At 45.9% G+C, this 19,599-nt stretch overlaps 1 protein-coding gene and 2 non-coding genes across 4 annotated transcripts; all 3 read left to right on the forward strand.

Moving 5' to 3' along the window:
• The first annotated feature begins 7,520 nt into the window (after positions 1-7,520).
• Positions 7,521-15,203, forward strand: LOC123609436 (olfactory receptor 2B2). 2 transcript variants are annotated; one of them, XM_045500503.1, is made up of 2 exons: positions 7,521-8,429; positions 14,999-15,203. In XM_045500503.1, exons 1-2 carry the CDS (start codon positions 7,521-7,523, stop codon positions 15,026-15,028), a joined length of 939 nt encoding a protein of 312 aa, XP_045356459.1. In that variant the 3' UTR covers positions 15,029-15,203. The 2 variants fall into 2 exon arrangements, with proteins under 2 accessions (XP_045356459.1, XP_045356458.1); XM_045500502.1 differs by lacking the exon at positions 14,999-15,203 and having other exon boundaries at positions 7,521-8,462.
• A 3,275-nt stretch (positions 15,204-18,478) lies between these two features.
• TRNAG-GCC lies at positions 18,479-18,549 on the forward strand. The gene has a single exon. It is a non-coding gene; the product is annotated as a tRNA-Gly (tRNA).
• A 378-nt stretch (positions 18,550-18,927) lies between these two features.
• On the forward strand, positions 18,928-18,999 carry TRNAM-CAU. The gene has a single exon. It is a non-coding gene; the product is annotated as a tRNA-Met (tRNA).
• Positions 19,000-19,599: the final 600 nt, after the last annotated feature.

The following is a 19,599-nucleotide window of genomic DNA, read 5'->3' on the forward strand; positions in this document are numbered from 1 at the left end:
ATTTTGTCCCTAGAGGAAGTTTGCTGAGCAAATCAAGAGCACAGAGATCTCCTCTCTCTCTCTTCCCATTGGGTATGTGGTTAAATACTATAAACTGTGGGGGAAGAGTTCGCAATTCAGTGTTTGAGATTTCTACCAGAGACCAAAACAAGCACCAATATTGAGAGAGGAAGTAGGGCATACTTCTATCTGTTTCTTGCAAAACCGGTTAGAAAAAAAACGCTCTGAAAATACCAGTTGATGCCCTAATAACAAACGGTGTGATGCCAGAACACTACATTCTGGTCATCTGTGATTGTGAGTCCTCATCTTCCAGCTCATTCTGAATGGAAACCTCATGACCTACATGGAGCGTAACTAAAAGAAGTTGAATGAATTTCATCGAATCAGCTACACAGCTCAGTAACACACCTGTGAACTTGAATTCTACTTGGATTCAAGCCACCTTGGTCACAAAAATAGATTGCTCTGTCTCCAATGCTTAAAATGGAGGTAAGTAGAATACAGATCAAAAAACTGCTAAGCTCACGGAGTATTACTTCGTAATATACACACGCTTACTATGTTGTAATACTATCATATCCTTACACACGGAGTATCATATTACTTATACTTGGTAAAATGTGAGTGTTCTAAGCACCCATTTCATGGACTGTTTACATTTCACATCTCAGCTGAGACCAAACGATGTGCTAGGAAGAATATAATTCATTCTGCTTCAGCTTCTATGAACGTTTATATAGGATGTTATTTTGAATACATTTGTAATCTCTATGGGAAATAAGGACTTTAGAGCACGTCAATCCTGGCTCTAATCTTCAGTTTGCTACTTGCTAGCTCTAAAACCTTGGGCAAGGTACATCTCTGAGCATCTAAGTTCATTTTCTGCCTGCAAAAGTAATCTTTCTTGGGGCGCCTGGGTGGCGCAGTCGGTTAAGCGTCCGACTTCAGCCAGGTCACGATCTCGCGGTCCGTGAGTTCGAGCCCCGCGTCGGGCTCTGGGCTGATGGCTCAGAGCCTGGAGCCTGTTTCCGATTCTGTGTCTCCCTCTCTCTCTGCCCCTCCCCCGTTCATGCTCTGTCTCTCTCTGTCCCAAAAATAAATAAACGTTAAAAAAAAAAAAGTAATCTTTCCTAAACAGGAGAAAAATTTAGCAAACTTCTTTGTCAATTATGCTAAGCCAAACTATAATGCATTAGCTGTGTGAAAATTAATCCCGGTGTTCATCCTTACACTCCAGCAAGAAGATGGAATCTGTGTGATATTTGGAAGCCTATCTCTTAGCATATGAGATGATTTGAGAAACCTTAAAAGTAAACAGCTTTTATGCCCGAAGGAAATACCAACCCCACAATGTTACAAAGGATAAAACTAACATCTGAAGCAATTAACTCACTTCCCCAACTGTAGGACGACTTACTGGCAGATTGGGGAGGAAAACTCTTGTTACCTCTCTTGTCTTGATCCTCTGCCCATTCTGTAGCTCGTAGAGATGCTTCCAAGACTCTGTCAAACCTTATCTTTTTGAATGTTTGAGCTCAGATGCGGGAGGAGAGAATTCCACAGTGAGATGACCAATATGAGGTCAACCAATGTACAGGTTTACAAAGAGATGATCGTGCGTATTCATCTGGGCAAGTGTTCCGAACTCCGGGTTAAGGCATTCTAAGAGGATCACAGATAAAGTTTGCCAACATCCCCTCAGCAGCTTCTAAAATTCTCCTTCCATTAACTTCTGCTTCAACCCAGATGTGCTCTTTTCTGATCCCCTTGGTAGCTCGCATAATCAAAATACTTTACTTTGCTGCCCTGTTGAATGCTTGTTACTCACAGGGAGAATAACATTAGCTTGAGATGCTGTCCATGCAGCTTCACTCCAGACCAGGGGAATCTGCCCAGTGGCCTTTAAGGTACCAGCCACAACCACAAGCTCCTGGCCTGTGTGTCAACAATCGGGAGCAAATCTGATATAATTGCAGAGACGCAGATAAGAACTTCCTAGGTTTTTGTCTGTCTGTTCTACTTGTTGGCAAATAGTGCGATCCTAACACTGAGAACATGAAGCAGAATTGGAATCACGGAAAGCCTCTGGGAGGAATAGTCAGCCGAGGTCAGATGGAGGTGACATTTGAGAGAAGGGGGTGTTTCTGGGGGAAATTTGGGTACAGCAGCACCAAGGAGATTGCTGCATGTGGGGGGAAAGTCTGTGAGATTGAGGTTGGGGATGTGTGGGCAGAAAACTAATGGATGGATTTTGAGACGATAAAAATATATTACAAGTCAAATACACAGTAGCCTTGACACATAGCTACCAGGTTTCCTAAGGTGTGATCTACATTAGAGCAAAGGAGGGCAAAAGACATTTTTTAAGAATGAAGACATTCTAGGGGCGCCTGGGTGGCGCAGTCGGTTAAGCGTCCGACTTCAGCCAGGTCACGATCTCGCGGTCCGTGAGTTCGAGCCCCGCGTCGGGCTCTGGGCTGATGGCTCAGAGCCTGGAGCCTGTTTCCGGTTCTGTGTCTCCCTCTCTCTCTGCCCCTCCCCCATTCATGCTCTGTCTCTCTCTGTCCCAAAAATAAATAAACGTTGAAAAAAAAAAAAAGAATGAAGACATTCTAAAATTTTAGCAGGTATGCCATAAGACTTCATATTAACTTAAAAAAAAAAAGAGCAATAAAAACACGGCATTAAGTGAAAATCCTGTGAGTTAAAATTTACGTTCAGCTTTACGACGTGGATGGGCTAGAACAGCTTATAACGTGCACGCTCAAAGCCACGGGCAGAATTGCACTTTTGTTCTGCATCCTTCCATTTTTTGAAAGCTGGACAAGCTTCATGCACAGCGAGACTTTTGTTTTCATTTAATTACCCAAGCACTTCAGAAAGTATATACTTGCTACAAGTTGTGCTATTTCGAGCCGGTTTTCTTGTTTGTTGTTGACACACTCCCCGCACTGATTTCCTGTGGCTGAACGTCCCCTACTGCAAAAGTTTGATTCCGTTCATGAGGTTCAGCTTGGAATTGTTGTATGTTTGCTCTTTACGGCTTCTATTGATGGGGAAAACGCTAATACCCCAGAGCTCGCTCACCGGCTCTCTCCTGTCACACACACGCATACACACACACCGGCCCCTCACATCACAGTCCAAGTGTCCAAAAATAAATTTGCTGATCCAACATGAAATATATTATAGTTATATATTTTTAAATAATTCCTCCCTAAAGGAATCCACCTTTTGCTACCGTAAGGATTGACTTGAGTCTTTCTCACTAAATATCTAAACCAAGGTAATAAGACTCGTTAATGGAATGTTGACATGGGACTGTAGCAAAGAAAACACTGGGCATTTACAAATGACTCGCGTATTTAAATACATTGCAGTTGAAGGATAACTAGCCAGCCAACTCTGTGTCGAGCTCTCAGCTTTCAGGTTGTGCCTGTATCAGCTAATTTCATCAGAAGCACTCCTGAGACCGAGCAGCGCACTTTTATACAATTCGATTCTATGTAGTTGGAAATATGTAAAAAGCAAAGGTAAACTGAAGTTCTTTTATTTTACTCAAAAGGCCCTCACTTTGCGAAATAACCCAAGAGAATAATCCCGGAAATAACATTCTTCTTTGTCTCTTTACAACGTCATTCACAAATGTTTTTCAAGAAAGATCTTTTAAACATTTTTTAACTTTTTTTTTTTTTAAGAGAGAGTGAGAGGGGGTGGAAGAGGGGCAGAGACAGGGAGACACAGAATCCCTTTCAGCCTCCAGGCTCTGAGCTGTCAGCACAGAGACTTGGCTGGAAACTCACAAAATGTGAGACCACGAGCTGAACCGAAGCCCTGAGGCTTATCCCACGGAGACACCCAGGCGCCCCTAAAGAAGAATCTTTTAGTTAAACTGGAGTTCACCATTGTTTCCCATACCTTTAGAGACAAAGTAGAATGTTTCCATGTAACGGTAACAAACAGAACACCAGAGAACAGGCAAAGTTGAGCCTGGGAGTCAAAAGGTTTCAGGCAAGAAACCCGAAAATCGCATGTTTACCGTCTTTTCCTAATTCTAAAATACCATTAGTTACAAGATAATGGGCTTTGATTATGACAGCCAAAAACAAAAGATGCAGCACCTCCATCCAAAACAGTCCTTGGAGGGGTTCCTGGGGCGTTCAGTGGGTGAAGCATCTAACTCTTGATCTCAACCCGGGTCTTGATTTCACGGTCAGGAGTTCAAGCACCCCTCCCTCCCCTCCCCACCTTGGGCCCCTTCACTGGGTGCGCTTACAGAAAAAAACAAAGAAACCAACACATAGTTTTTTGAAAATTCTAAATACATCTGAAAGTGTGTTCCACATTGAAGAAGAGGAAGAAGGAGGGACCAGCTGCAGCATTTCATGAGGGAATATCTGTGCTCTGGGCAGCTCTGGGGGGCGGGGGGGACAGCTCTGAAGAGCTCCCCCTCCCCCATGCTGCGTTCTAAACTTTCCACATTAGTCACTCAGCTCATGTCTGTTTTGTGTTCTTGATGCTTTAGTATCCTTTAAAACTATTTATCTAGAACCCATACAGGGAAGAAGGATGGTAAGACTTAAAAGGAAAATCACATTGGCTACTGGAGCTGTTTGACATGAGGCACACAACTGCATACATTTTCCTTCCCCAGACATACTGATGGAACTTCCACAGCTTGGGTTGGGGTTGAACAGAGCCGCCTGGAAGAAAGTCCACTGACTCACTGTGCTTCTCAGAGTCTCACGTGGATGAAATCCGAAAGGGCTCCTAAATACAAACATGAAATAATAGAATAGAAATAGAAATCTGAAAATCCAAAGCAATAATACCAACTGACATGTAATTTATCCTGACACCCGCTGTCGGCCGCATCTGGTTGCCACGACATGATACACCTGTCTTTTTTGAGGACGAACCAGCTGTGCCCTCAGGGGGATCAAAGTCTTCAACGAAAGGAAGGTCAATCTGAGAGTAAAAGACAGAGAGGAAATTTTATTTACTGACTGATTGATTTACTTATTTGTTTTATTCATTCATTCATTTATTTTTTAGAGAGAGAGAAAGCGTGAGTTGGGGGAAAGGGGCCAAGGGAGAGAGAGAGAGAAACTTAAGCAGGATTCATGCTCATCACAGAACCCGATGTGGGGCCTGATTCCACAACCCTGGGACCATGACCTGAGCCGAAATCGAGAGCCAGGCATATTCAACCAACTGAACCACCCAGGTGTCCCTATGTGTATCTACTCTTTCTTTTTTAAATCGATGGGATCCTGCTCCACAAATGTTCAATAATCAACTTTTTGTCGCTTAAAGATACATCTGGGGGCGCCTGGGTGGCTCGGTCGGTTAAGCGTCCGACTTCGGCTCAGGTCGTGATCTCACGGTCTGTGAGTTCGAGCCCCGAGTCGGGCTCTGTGCTGACAGCTCAGAGCCTGGAGCCCATTTCCGATTCTGTGTCTCCCTCTCTCTCTGCCCCTCCCCTGTTCATGCTCTGTCTCTCTCTGTCTTAAAAATAAATAAACATTAAAAAAAAAAAAAAGATACATCTGAACATCATTTCACATCTGTATCTGTGCCAATGCGTCTCGATTTAGCAGATGAGAGCAAGAGAGGGGATATTTTGGGGCGGGTTAATCGTCTATAAAACACATAAAGCAAAGTTAAAATACACAGTGCTAACATTTTGATGAACAAGAATAACAATGAAAAGTTTACATTCTGGTATTGCTAACGTAGCGAAATAATTTCGCGTGTTCTGTCGAGATTTTTGGCAGGTAGAACGGGCTTGGTCACACCTATAGGTCACGTAGGGCTCTATGGAGCTTCTGCCCAGAGCACCTCGGGCTTCCTGTGTCACCGTCACCCTCTCCTCAACGTGGTGGCTGTGTTTGGGTGGACCAGACATGCATGCGCCAGGCAGCTGACACTAAAAGTGACACGTTACTTCGTAGCCGATGGTTACAATGACCCCCGTGTCTCAGCCTGATGTTTTGGGGGTTAAGGAGGAAATGGGAAGGTGACTTTTCAATGGACAGAGACATGTCTCATTGGCAACCCAAGGAAGTTGGGGCAAATCATACGGAATTCCTCTCTGAGCACCTCGGAGACCGTGAGTCGCGAAAGCTCCCTTCATCCGCACTGCTCTGCTTCTGGGGCCGGTGCTGAGACAGTCGTGTGCAGCTCTGTCTCACATCGAGACAACCTAGACAAGCATTCTTATTTTCACTGTAGACACGAAGAGACTGAAGATCAGAGGATGAGAAGCATTCCCAGGGGAATGTGACTGGACAAGGTATGATCCCACCACACCTGTTGGATTTCAAGTTCCTCATTATTAAAAACTCTTACACGAATTCTGACCTTCTAAAAGTAAAAGGATATAATTCCTTAAATTGAGTCTGATAAGCTGCTAGGTACTGAAAGGAGCAATCCAAATGACAGCCCTACCTTAGTTTAAAGCTAGGTTCTCTTTTCTGCTTATTATGGATCTTTGATAAGAAATACAATTGCTGAGAAGTCTGTTTTGCTTGCTGTTTGCTATGAGCATTGTGAGACCTTTCCTGGATGTAACCCGCTGTGTAGTAGAACGGGTTGTAAACCTTCCTAAATGTAGTCTGATAGGTAATGGGATGAGTGATTGTACATAAACTAACCGGCATTTCTCGCTTCTGTAATCTTGCTTGCTTAACACATTCCTCCCCTTCCCCCTTCCCCTTTTTCTCTCCCGCCACAAGTAACGGACAAAGCCTTCCCGCCAAAGGACAGACAAAGGACGCCCAATCAGAAAACAACAAATGTCCTTACTTTAAAATCGACCAGTCAGGACCCTCATAATTTGAAACCTCACCTATGCTGTTTGTCCCTGTCTATAAATACGCTGTACCGACCCTGATCGAGGCCTCTTAGCGTCACCGGCAACGAGTGCGCAGAGGTCCAGGTTCGAACCTGCAATAAACGACCCTTGCCACTTGGCTTTGACTCACGACTCTGGTGGTCTTTTGTGGGAGGTTTTGGAACTTCGGGCATTACAGGTACGGTCTATTTTTTTTTTTTTTTAGGATAGGAGGGGTGAGATTTAAACAATTTTGACTACTTCGTACTGACAGGGAATGTCGTGGCATTAAGGAGAAATTAGAATACATTCCAGTGGCAGAAACTATGCCAACTTCTACCTAATAGTAGGTACCTAGGCAGAAAGAACTGAGAATAATGAACTTGCAAACTGATAAAAGGTCAAAGGATAAACTCTGTGAACGTGGAAACTGATGATATGCTATAAAAAGTCTTGAAATTCATTCTGCTAATAGGCTGTTACAAATATAGAAACACTTTTGAAATACTTGGGAAGATATTTATATTTTTATCAGTACTTTTTCACATTATGGATACTATCAGTCTGTAACGTAGGCAGATTATTAGCAAAGTAATTATGACCAATCGACAGCAAATAAGTGTGTAATTATTACCTTCATGACTGTTTCTATTGCAGGGAACCAAGAGCTGAACCACCGATCATGAAGGGGGTAAACGCGAGCGCCCCCCGGGAGTTCATCCTCTTGGGTTTCTCAGATCGACCATGGCTGGAGCTCCCACTCTTTGTGGTGTTCCTGGTTTCCTATGTCTTGACTATCTTTGGCAATCTGGCGATAATTGCCGTGTCTCATCTGGACCCCAAACTCCACACCCCCATGTACTTTTTTCTTACCAATCTGTCACTCCTGGACCTTTGCTACACCACAAGTACAGTTCCACAAATGCTGGTCAACATATGCAGCACCAGGAAGGTAATTAGTTACGGCGGCTGTGTGGCCCAGCTTTTCATTTTCCTGGCCTTGGGTTCCACTGAATGCCTTCTCCTGGCCGTCATGTCCTTTGATAGGTTTGTCGCTATTTGTCGGCCTCTCCATTACTCAGTCATCATGCACCAGAGGCTGTGCCTCCAGCTGGCGGCCGCGTCCTGGATTAGCGGCTTTGGCAACTCAGTGTTGCAGTCCACCTTGACCCTTCAGCTGCCGCTCTGTGGCCGTAAAGAAGTGGATCACTTCTTCTGTGAAGTCCCTGCTCTGCTCAAGTTGTCCTGTGTGGACACAACAGCAAACGAGGCTGAACTATTCTTTATCAGTGTGCTATTTCTTTTACTACCCCTGACCCTCATCCTTGTATCGTATGCTTTTATTGCCCGAGCAGTGTTGAGAATCCAGTCGGCCGAAGGCCGGAGAAAGGCATTTGGGACATGTGGCTCCCATCTAATTGTGGTGTCACTCTTCTATGGCACTGCTATCTCCATGTACCTGCAACCACCATCCCCCAACTCCAAGGACCGGGGCAAGATGGTGTCCCTCTTCTATGGGATCATCGCACCCATGCTGAACCCCCTTATATACACACTTAGGAATAAAGATGTAAAGGGAGCATTTAAGAGGGTGATTGCGTGGGTCTTCTTAATCAGGAAATAGGAATGCCCGAATGATAAGCCTTCCTGGATTGTTCTCAATGCGGGGCTTGAACTCATGACGCCGAGATCATGACCCGAGCTGAGATCAAGAGTCAGATGCTTAACCAGCTGGGCCACCCGGGTGCCCCTCAAATGGTAGGCCTTCTTAAAGACTTGAGGTTTATGTATTTTAATAATTTAATGGTTTCTAAATTGCTTTATTCTCACTACTCTTAGAACTATTATGGTGCTCTCCCTCAAAGACAATGTCATAGATAGAAAATTGCATTTATGTTGTACTTTCTATATATATATTCACTGTACAAGTGCCACTAACTGGTCTGTTATGATCCTCTAAAATAGCATAACCTTAAAATATTTAACACCCTAAGCTTGATACCCCTGGTTTGTATGCTTGGGGAAGAATTAGACTTCTGTGAGACTAGAATGAAAGCTTAGTAAACAAAACATGTTTATACACATGCAAATACCTTCATACACACTCAGCTCCCACGCTCAACCCACACTCAGCCCGAATACACCCACCCACACTCAACCCATGCTTCACAGGAAATTTAACAGAAGTCCATAAAACCATTCAAAGCCCCCTCCTCTTAACTGTAGATATAAGGTTCATAGCCCTGGCTTAAATTATTACCAGTCTTCCCACATCAACATAATCCCAAGATGCTCAATGATATTCTTTCTGGTTTTACTGCACCTTCTATTACCCCACTTCTACGCTCACCCCTTCTGAAGGGTCCGACTCTATTCTTTCAACTGTAGCTACATTTTACACCTGAAGCAAATGTTTTTTGATGAAACGTTTTTTCATGATCATCCTACTATCTATATGATCTTTCTCTTTTGAAACCCTAAGGCACTTATAGTCTAAATCATGAAAATAAAAACGGCACAGCATGCAATAACATTCATGACTTATTTGATGCACTTTTCCTCAAGCAAGAAGCAGAGTTTATGAATTCCATGTTAGTTCCCTCGAGGTGGCTGCAATCTGTGCCAATTCCGTATGGCCCTCAGAGATCATCACAGTGCCGAGGAAAATGCCTAGACCCTGTGAGGTGGTTATTTGGTCATAATACAGCGTGACAATCTCATGATTGTCATGCTGTCGTCATTTGAACTGCTTCCTCACTATCCTTCTTTTCCAACTTTTTTCTTCCACTAAGTATACCATACAAAGAGAAAAGACAACCAAGAAACACAATTAGCACATTTCTTAAGAGCTCCCAATAACAGCATCCATTTCTGTCTCGGTGTCATTCCAACACAACACAATGGTTTTTAAAGCTTCCCCAAGTGTCAGCACCGCCTGGGGGGCTTTAAAATCCCCCTGGTGGGGGGACACACCCAGCTGCCAGATTTTCTAAGGTCTGGGGGAGAGCGGGGCTTGGAAATTTGCATGTCTAATGATTGCCTAGGTAAGGACTACCAGGGGACCACACTTTAGAGACTGCCGGGCTAATATCTAAAGTGAAGATGTTTTGCTGAGTTCCTATCTTTTATCTCCATCAGTGAGAACTATAATTAAAAGGGAAAATGGAAGCAAAACACTAAGAGAATAGATTGAAGTATGAGAAGACATTCCCCAGTGAAACGCATTCATATTTTGAAGTCCAAATAAATAATATACTGGACTACCAGAGATTAATTTTGATATGATCCCAAAGTCAGTGTCAGTAACCTTTAAGAATGATCAGGAAATAGCAGTGAAACCAGGGATGGAAATTGAGGTATTTCACATTTTTAAAACTGAGCCAGTAATTGATTCAATACGTGATATAATGGTTTTAAAGTGATTTATAACAAAATTCTACAAATATTTCACTATCAGTGTGTGATTATTTTAAAAGTATATATTATATATTAAATACATATTAATATAAATATATGATAAATATATGACATATTAATAAAAGTATATGCTATATAATTATTAATATTATTACTTGTTAATGTATGGTATACTTATTTTGATTATTTAATATATTATCTTCTGTAGTATATTATTTTCAATGTAATATACTATTCAATGTATTTAGTATATTTTTTAATGTGTTTAGTGTATGACTTAAAATATATATTATAAATAAGTAGAATCCATTCTGGATTTATTTAGCATAGCAAATACTAGACTACCTGTATCTATTGTTAGGGAATGTCAGATGTGTGTCACCGATCTCGATTTCTGAGTAGAATGTGCACACTTCCCATAGTATTGCATAATATGGAGCAGTGATGACCAAGGTGGCAAAGCAATTCTATCTGCTCTTGTCTGTGGGATGACCGGGTTGTCCGCGGTGTGAAGGGACTGTCGGTGGGGTGATGGGATCGTCCGTGGGGTGATGGGATCGTCCGTGGGGTGACCGGGTTGTCTGTGGGATGACCGGGTTGTCCGTGGGGTGACGGGATCGTCCGTGGGGTGACCGGGTTGTCCGTGGGGTGACGGGATTGCCCGTGGGGAGACGGGATTGTCCGTGGAGTGACGGGATTGTCCTTGGAGTGACTGGATTGTCCGTGGGGTGACGGGATCGTCCGTGGGGTGACGGGATTGCCCGTGGGGAGACGGGATTGCCCGTGGGGAGACGGGATTGTCCGTGGGGTGACCGGGTTGTCCGTGGGGTGACGGGATCGTCCGTGGGGTGACGGGATCGTCCGTGGGGTGACCGGGTTGTCCGTGGGGTGACGGGATTGCCCGTGGGGAGACGGGATTGCCCGTGGGGTGACCGGATGGATGGGGGCGTGGCCGGGGCAGTGAAAGGATGCGCCTGAGGCAGAAAAAAAGACACAGAAGCTTACTGAGTACCCTGCAGGGGAGCGGTGGGCAGGACAGCAGAGCAGAGGCTGTGTGCCCCGAGGCGTTGGTGAGGGGCCACAGTCAGGGAGCTTGGGGGATGTGGGGGGTTTTCCCTTTTTTGGTAACTGCCTGGTCTAACCAGCCCATTGGTTAGCTGGGGCCCGTGGCCCTTTCAGGGTGGGTCGTGTCACCAGCCTGTTTGCATTCAGCTCGGTCCGCTTGGGGTGGGGGGGAGGTGAGAGCTCCTTCCTGCAACAGTTGCTCTATCTCAATCGTTTTAGGCAACGAAAGGAAGGTGAAAGATTCTTCCTGAACCTTCTGTTTCTCAAAAATAATCAGTCTATGGGGCACCTGGGTGGCTCAGTCGGTTAAGCTTCCAACTTCGGCTCAGGTCATGATCTCACGGTCTGTGAGTTTGAGCCCTGCGTGGGGCTCTGTGCTGCCAGCTCCGAGCTTGGAACCTGCTTCGGATTCTGTGCCTCCCTCCCTCTCTGCCCCTACCCCTGCTCATGCTCTGTCTCTCTCTGTCTCAAAAATAAATAAAAACATTAACAAAAATTTTTTAAAAATTTAAAAATAATCAGTCTAAAATAATCCACGTGCCAAAGAGACACTTTTGAGGGTGGCAAATTTTGCTCCCTTACACAGGCAAGAGAAACCAAAAACCTCGGGGAGGTAAGATTTGTATGTGTAATTTGGAAAGGAGAGAGAGACAAAAATAAACAAGATAAGTGTGTGACAGGTTAAAGAAAAAAAAAAAAAACAGGACGAAGCGTAGGGAGGTGGAGCACTTTTCAGGCATTCCTGAGAATGGGACATTTCAGCAGAGACCTGGGGCCATGAGGCCGGGGGCGGATGGTGGGTGTGGGGTGGGGGAGGGAGGGGGTTGATCCGGACTGTAGATGCCAGAAGCTAGGGTGTGTTTGGTGTCAGAGGGGAGCGGTGTTTGCCGCCCCAAAACGTGCCTCTCAGGCATAAGGATTATACTGAGCTGGGTTTTTGAAGAAAACAATTTTTTTCTCTTTGAAGTGTATCTATTTTGAGAGAGACAGCACAAGTGGGGGAGAGGGGGTCAGAGAGAGAGGGGATCCCAAGCAGGTTCCTGGGCGTCCACGCCGAGCCCAGTGCTGCGGGGCTTGATCCCACGAATCCGTGAGATCATGACCTGAGCTGAGCTAAGAGTCAGAGGCTTAACCAACTGAGCCACCCAGGCGGCCCGCCAGTTGGTGATTTTTAAGTGCAGCCACAGGAGAAGCTCTGAAAACTGAGTAAAAGTTACCCTTTTGTAAGAGACGTTCACATTCAGAAGGGAAACCTGCATTTTCTAAGCATGTCTCCCTCTCGTACCTTGAAGAGCCGGATGCCTAAATCTCCAGAAACATCAGTGGGGAAGGTACCGACTGCAGTCTGCCCCATAACCACGCCCTTGCTTACTGTACTTGGCCTGAAAAATCTGCCCTCACTGGCCTCCCTCCGCATCCCCAACATGGCTTAGGGCCCCAGGTGGACAGGTATTTAAGGTGGTGGCTTGAGCCATTTGGGGAGTTACTCCGTTTTCCTGGGTGTCTCCCAAGATACAGGCGGTACACACATTATTATACGTGTTCGTTTTTCTCCGGCTAATCTGTTCATTATGCGGACGTCTCCACCAAGAGCCTAGGAAGACAGAGGCTGTGAAAATTAATGAAAGCTCTGTTTTGAATGGAGACAGAGGCCAGCGGAGGGAGCGCGCCCAGCCCGCGGCCAACTGCAGCCCAAACGGGAAGAGACCGACCTGGAGGTTGGATCCTGCTTCGGGACCCCAGCAAGAGGAAAAAACCCTTCCCCTCCCCCCACCCCCAGCAGCCCGGCCGAGGGGACCGTCACAACCCAGCCAATGAAGAGCCTGTACGCTTTCGAACCTCACTTTGCTCCAATGGACGTTTCGTTTATAACAACCTTCCCAAGTCCCCCCGGTCTTCTAGAAAACAGTGTGCTCTCCTTTGCTCTCTAGACTTGCTCATGGCCTTGATTGTCCCAGATTGCAAGTCTCTGGCTATTGCCACGTGAACCCATTTTTGCCGCTAAAACAACTGGCAGTTTTATTTTTAAGGTTAACAGGGGAAAACGTATTTTTCCTCTGCTACACCTGTGACCGAAAGGGGTGAGGTGAAGTGGGTGAGGGAGAGAGGGGTGGGAGACAGATTGCAAGTAGAGGTGTGACATCAGCGCATGTCACCCCAAAGTTTGCCAGATTAGCATATGGATTATTTTGAGCCGAAGGCAATTGAGACTTGACAGAGGCAGAAAGAAACCTTCGTGGAGCTCCCTTCTCTGACTAAACGCAGAAAATTCTGAGAAATGAGGACTATCGGAAATCCCTTCTCCGGGGGAATTTGACAGCCATGAGGAAGAAGGAAGGTCAGCACCCAGATGAGTGCGCATAGAACGAACTTTACTAAAATAACCCTTATCTAATATCGATTTCCCCATATATTTCCTTCCTGCAATTTACCTCTCCTAGAAGCCAAACCCCTCTTCCCTCGGTCAGGTCATTTCTCTACAATTTTTCACCCTTTGTTACAACGGAATATCAGCTGCCAAGCCGAACTGCTTCCTTGGCATTTTCGTTTCTTTTCTGTGGAACCCCCACACACATAAAGTTGAAAGTAAAACCTGTATGACTTTTCACCTGCTAATGTCTTTTGTCAGCTTAATTGGCACATCCCAGCTACTGAACCGAAAAGGGTAGAGGAAAAGTTTTGTCCTCCCCTAAGGAAGGATGGGTCACTGTAGGGTTTGCCTTTTATGGTGGGTGAGAGGGTTTGAATGGAGGAGGGACAAAATCGACCATAATACAAACAAGACAGAAGCAGGGAGAGCAGTTAGTAGCATTGGCAATGACTTAGGGAAGAGATGTTGGTAGCAGGGACCAGAGTGTAAGGACAGAGGTGGTGAGCAGTGGTGAGATTCTGGGTGTTCAGCGATCAAATTTCAGCTGAATAAATTAAAAGATCTCATTAGTTTTATTAAATGATTCATGAATTGGGTAGCATCCCAGCTAGCAGGTACAGGGGAGCTCCACTGAGCTAAATGAAAGTTTTTTTGTTTGTTTTTTCAATATTTATTTATTCTGGGGAAAGAGCAAGCAGGGGAGGGGCAAAGGAACCATAACGGGCTCTGTACCGCCGGGCTGACAGCAGTGACCCGACGCGGGGCTCGAACTCACCAACCGGGAGCTCATGACTTGAAATCGGAGGCTCAACCGACAGAGCCACCCAAGTGCCCCAATACGTTTTTAAAGGCAGAGAGAGGGCATAAAACAAAAAGAAAGAAAGAAAGGTATTGATTAGCAAAGAATGCGTTGTTTAGGCAAGGTTGCCCTCCTAAGGGGGAGTGGTCTCTCAGTAAACTCCCCAGTTCTGACCAGAAAATTCCATGTTGACTGGTCAAAGATTATATTCTTGGGGAGTGAAACTTGCGCTTAGGTTAGGGATTATTAAGTCTTGGTCTCCTGACTCGGGGCTTTAAAGTAAGTGATGCCAAAAAAACCAAAACCCCCAAAAAACTAAGTGATGCCATTTGGGGCCTCGTGCTGGTGGTGGTTTTTCAAACCATGTAATTGGCTCTTATATTAAGTGATTCATAAATTGGACAGCATGTTACCCAGCAAGTAGAGGGGGCTCTGAGGAGGTGGACAAAATGGGAGGCTTTTACACGAAGGAGGGGGTGGGGCAAGTAAATTATTGACAAAAGAAAAGATTGTTTCTGGCAAGGTCACTTTCCCTTAGGGGGCAAGGCAGAGGGTCCTGTCCTTTTACTTTGTCCTTTACAAATTACCTCCTTTTGCTTTGCAGGCTGGTGATGGCGATGACCTCACTGGTGCTCTCCAGAAAATTCCTGACTGGGTAAGATTGTTTTTCCATTTTAACAGGATACTTTGAAGAGAGCTGATACTGTTTACGGATAGATTCGACACGGCCTGTAAGAGAGAGGAGTGACACATCATTCGTTTCCAGATACCCTTTTCTCACGTCTGTGGGAGTCACGGGGAGGGGGAACAGAATGGGCCACGTCAAAATATGCCACTTTGACACACTGATATTTTTAAATTAAAGGTACCTGAGGACCAGGTAGTACAAAAAGGTCTCTCTGAATCTGCCTCTCTCCCCGTAAACAGGAGACAAGTCCCCCATGTGACAGGTGCCATCCCTGTACCAGAAGAGCGGAAGGCATCCTTATCACCAGAAACGGAATGTAGGGCTGTGAGAAAACCACGGTTGAAGGATAGCAGAATAATCCATCCCAAAATAAAATGATTTTTTTTTTTTTTTGAGAAAAAGCAGACCCAGAAGCTCTAAAAGCAGAGAAGATATCCTTTTGTCGAGGCAATTTACATTTATAACAGAAATCTCCGTTTGGAGATTCGTCGTAAGGGGGACTCCTCGTCAATACGAGTCGTCGTAAGGGCGACTCCCTGTCTGCGCCTGGAAGAGAAAGGTGACACTAAATCACCGGAAACTCGGTGGGGAAGGCACCAGATTAAATCTGGACAACCACCTTCCTGTGGGTTGCCTAGTCCCCTCCTGTAACTGCCCCTCTCCCACCCTCACCCCCACATCTTTGTTTTTAGTGGAAGATGGTGTTTAAGGGGGTGGCCCGGGCCATTCCGGGGAGTTTTCCCTGGATGGTCTCTCCCACGTATGCATAAGGTACACCTGTTGTGAAACGTGTTTGTTCTTCTCTTGTTTATCTCTTTCATGTGGGGGCTGGTCCTCCGCCACGAGCAATGAAGGGTAGAGGGAAGGTTATTTTTCCCTACAGAGGAAAGACCCCTCCACAGTCTTCATCAATAGGGAAGATGAGTACGTAATAATCAGTAATCAATACAATTATTATTAATAAATATTATATGCTGATATATAATATAATTAATACAATAAGTAATAATGTGACATGCTTGCTAACTTTGTCTTGTCAGTGATTCACAAATTTTTTGTTTCTTTGCCTGAAAGGCATAAAAGCTGCCTGCTTTGGTCACTTATTTGAGTCTTAGATCTTTATGGCCTTATATTTTATATATTTAATTTATCTTACAATTTTATGTATAAAATTAACTTTTTTGCCTCCGGTGCATCTGTCTTATGTCAATCTAATGCTGAGGCCAGCTAAAGAGCCGGTGAGGTAAGGAGGGAAACGTACCCCCACCTACACCTGCATCCTGGCTCGTGCCGGTAGGAGACACAGGAGCCCTCTTTCACTTCAGTGGAAATTCTTGCTTTCAAGGTGACCGGGTCAACATGAATATGTGCCCATGTGGACCAAAGACAGTATAGCCAGGGGTGATGAGGAAGCATGAGGCAAGCTGAGGGTGATGAAGTTTTGGGGTGCTGGGGGGTCCATGGCGTCCAGAGCCGATGGCCGAGAAAGAATTCTTGAAGACCTCTTTGGTGCAAAGGTGATTTGATTACAGCGCGGGGACAGGACCTGCAGGCAGGGAGGGCTGCACTGGAGTGGTAGGGGGGTGACCGCTTTATGGAGCCGGGGGAAGAGTCCAGAAGGAGTTTCCAAAGAGACTTTCACAAGCTCAAGATTTACTGGAGGCCCAGCTATGGTCAAGCTAGGGTTGCTTCTCCCTCTAGCAAAGCATTAACATAAGACAGTAGGGACTTCCCGGACTGCAGGCTATGGATGGGGTTGCCTTTTCCTCCTAAACTGGTGGAGACTCTTATCAGTTCAACCGTTTGGTTTTTTATCCTTTCCTGTTTTGGGGTAGCCTGGAGTGTCCAGGGACTATCACACAGATCCCACCTTGAGGGTGGGGGTGCCCGGAGGCTGCACTCTGCCCTCAGGTGGCCCCACGCTCCCTCATCAAGGGCAAAATCCCAGGGCCGCTCTTCCTGCCCCCGGGGGGGGGGGGTCTCTTGCATGATTTTAAGGAATTCAGGTTTATCTATACCCAGTTACAAATATCTCTTTGCCCCTTGCCCCCACAAGCTGAGGCCCTGAGCAGAAACCTGGAGAGGGTAGGGGTGGAAATGAATGTCTGAGCAGGATGTTCCCAAAGAAGGATCCCCTTCCAGGTAAAAGAGAGCTCATCCTAGGCCCAATACCTGAACTCGATCGCAAGTGCATGTGAGTGTGCACAGGCCTCCAGGGAGAATGTTCACATGTTTCACGGCGTTCCTACAGGGGTCTGTGACTGTAGACTGTAAGGAAAGATGGTCAGGAACAGTAACCCAGGGCTCTTAAGACGAAGGTGTGTTTACCTTGCGAGTTGGGCCCTTAAGTTCGTACTCGGAGTTGGCCGAATCTCCCAGAAAAAGAAAAAAGCTGCAGGAAAATCTGCTTCAGAGGAGAACTTCGGCACACCCGTCTGTGTCACGTGATCCTGATCCTATTTTCCAACTCTGTAACTGTCGGTGACTGGTAGCAGTAGAAAACAAGTCGCGTCTGTGGACATGGGATGGATTCTGTCTGGTGACGGGACATTTTCCTTCTCCCCACTCCGCTCCCCCTGCCCACTCCCACCGCCGAAAAGCCGGTTTTGACCCCGCCGACACATTCGGGTCACATTCGGGTCACTGTTCCTCATCTGTAAATGGCATCCCTTCTTTGACTTCTCTGAACGGGTAGTAACCCCTCATCAGTTATCTCAGGAAGGAGCTAAATGAAATCTTTAAAAAAAAAAAAAAAAACCTTTCAAAAATTTTATATTCGTATGACAGTTATGATTTCACCTGGTCTTTTTGTTTGTTTTTTGGTTTTTGGAAATTACCTTTCATTGACACCTCTGTGCCCTAGACACTGAAGGGGTTTCTATGGCAACCGAAGGACGCCTAAGCCCCGCGTTGCTTTTCTCCGTGGCGGCCAGCAGAGGGCGCCACCGGGCCATCCCCACCGCCTTCCGGGAGGCCCACCGCGCTGCCCGCACCGCCTGCCGGGGGCGCGACCTCGCTGCCCCCACCGCGTCCCCGGGGGCCCGACCTCGCTGCCCGCACCGCGTCCAGAGGGTCCCACCAAGTGGCCGGAGGTCCCACCGCTCCGCCCCCGCCCGGCCGGCCTCCCGGTCGCGGAACTTGCAACGAAAGTGAGGTTTTCCTGAAAAGAGGGGAAGAAGGGGGCATCACCGGGTTCTAGTCAATAAGAACAGAGCACGAGCTAAGGGGAAGAAATACACAGTTGTCGGTGTTGCGGCACCGCGGCCATTTCTAGCGCTGGCGTTCACCTTTTGTCACCGGGCATTGGTGGTTCAGTGGTAGAATTCTCGCCTGCCACGCGGGAGGCCCGGGTTCGATTCCCGGCCAATGCAAGGGACCCTCAAGGTTGTTTTTACCTCTTGGATTATTTTTAAATCGCTCCCGTGCGTGCAAACGTAGGATGCCTCCCACGCTGGATTTTGGGGGGGCTACTCGTACGGGGTGGGACTGTGAGGTGCAGACTCGCTCCCGCTCAGATCAGCGGGGCAGGCGGGGCGCGACTGTTTTCCCGGCGGAATCATGAAATGTTTTGCATTCAGAATATTTGGGGTCAGTGCACCCTGGGCTCATTGTCCTTTCGGAAGCATGAATAATGAGTGAGTTTTAAAGGAAAAAACACAATTATCTCAAAAACAAAATACAAAAGCTGGTGGCAGCCTTTGGAGGAAAATATAATAAAAGACCTTCCTAAAGCCTCCTGTGTCGTGCCGAGCAGAGTGGCGCAGCGGAAGCGTGCTGGGCCCATAACCCAGAGGTCGATGGATCGAAACCATCCTCTGCTAGCTGACTCTTTTTATTCAAAAAAAAAAAACAAAAAAACAAAAAACAAACCCACAAAAAGCAGAGAACATAATTCCCCACCATCTCTAATGAAAGCTTTGGCAGGTTTTGGCAGGGGAATTATTTTGGAGACGAAAATAATCTACAAATCAAAAAGTTTCTAATTAAGCAATGTCAGGTGCCCCAGGTCAGAGAGGAGAGAATTCATTTTAACCATCATCCGTAAGGTCGCATATCTACCGACTACCATGTGGTAAGACCACAAGACTTTAGGTTTCGATTTCAAAAGAACCGTAAAGAGCTATTTTCACTTTTGGAGATTTAGTTAAGGACAGTTTGGGGTATTTAAAATGACAACTGTCCCAACAATCTCTCCCCCACGGTTTTCCTCCTTAGCACGTGGCATGCTGTGTATTTTATAGTATATGTTTTCTCCCTCCTGGGACCTAAGTTCACAAGAATGGAGATTTTTGTCTGTTTTGGTGATTTGGTGAATATGTGAAAAGCTACAATTTCTAATACACCAAACACCAATATGTGACGTTTTTCTTCACCTTCTCTTACCTTTTACAAAATTATGGAATACGAAAATGACCACACAA

Source organism: Leopardus geoffroyi, chromosome B2 (assembly GCF_018350155.1).
Source record: "Leopardus geoffroyi isolate Oge1 chromosome B2, O.geoffroyi_Oge1_pat1.0, whole genome shotgun sequence".
Taxonomy (NCBI): domain Eukaryota; kingdom Metazoa; phylum Chordata; class Mammalia; order Carnivora; family Felidae; genus Leopardus; species Leopardus geoffroyi.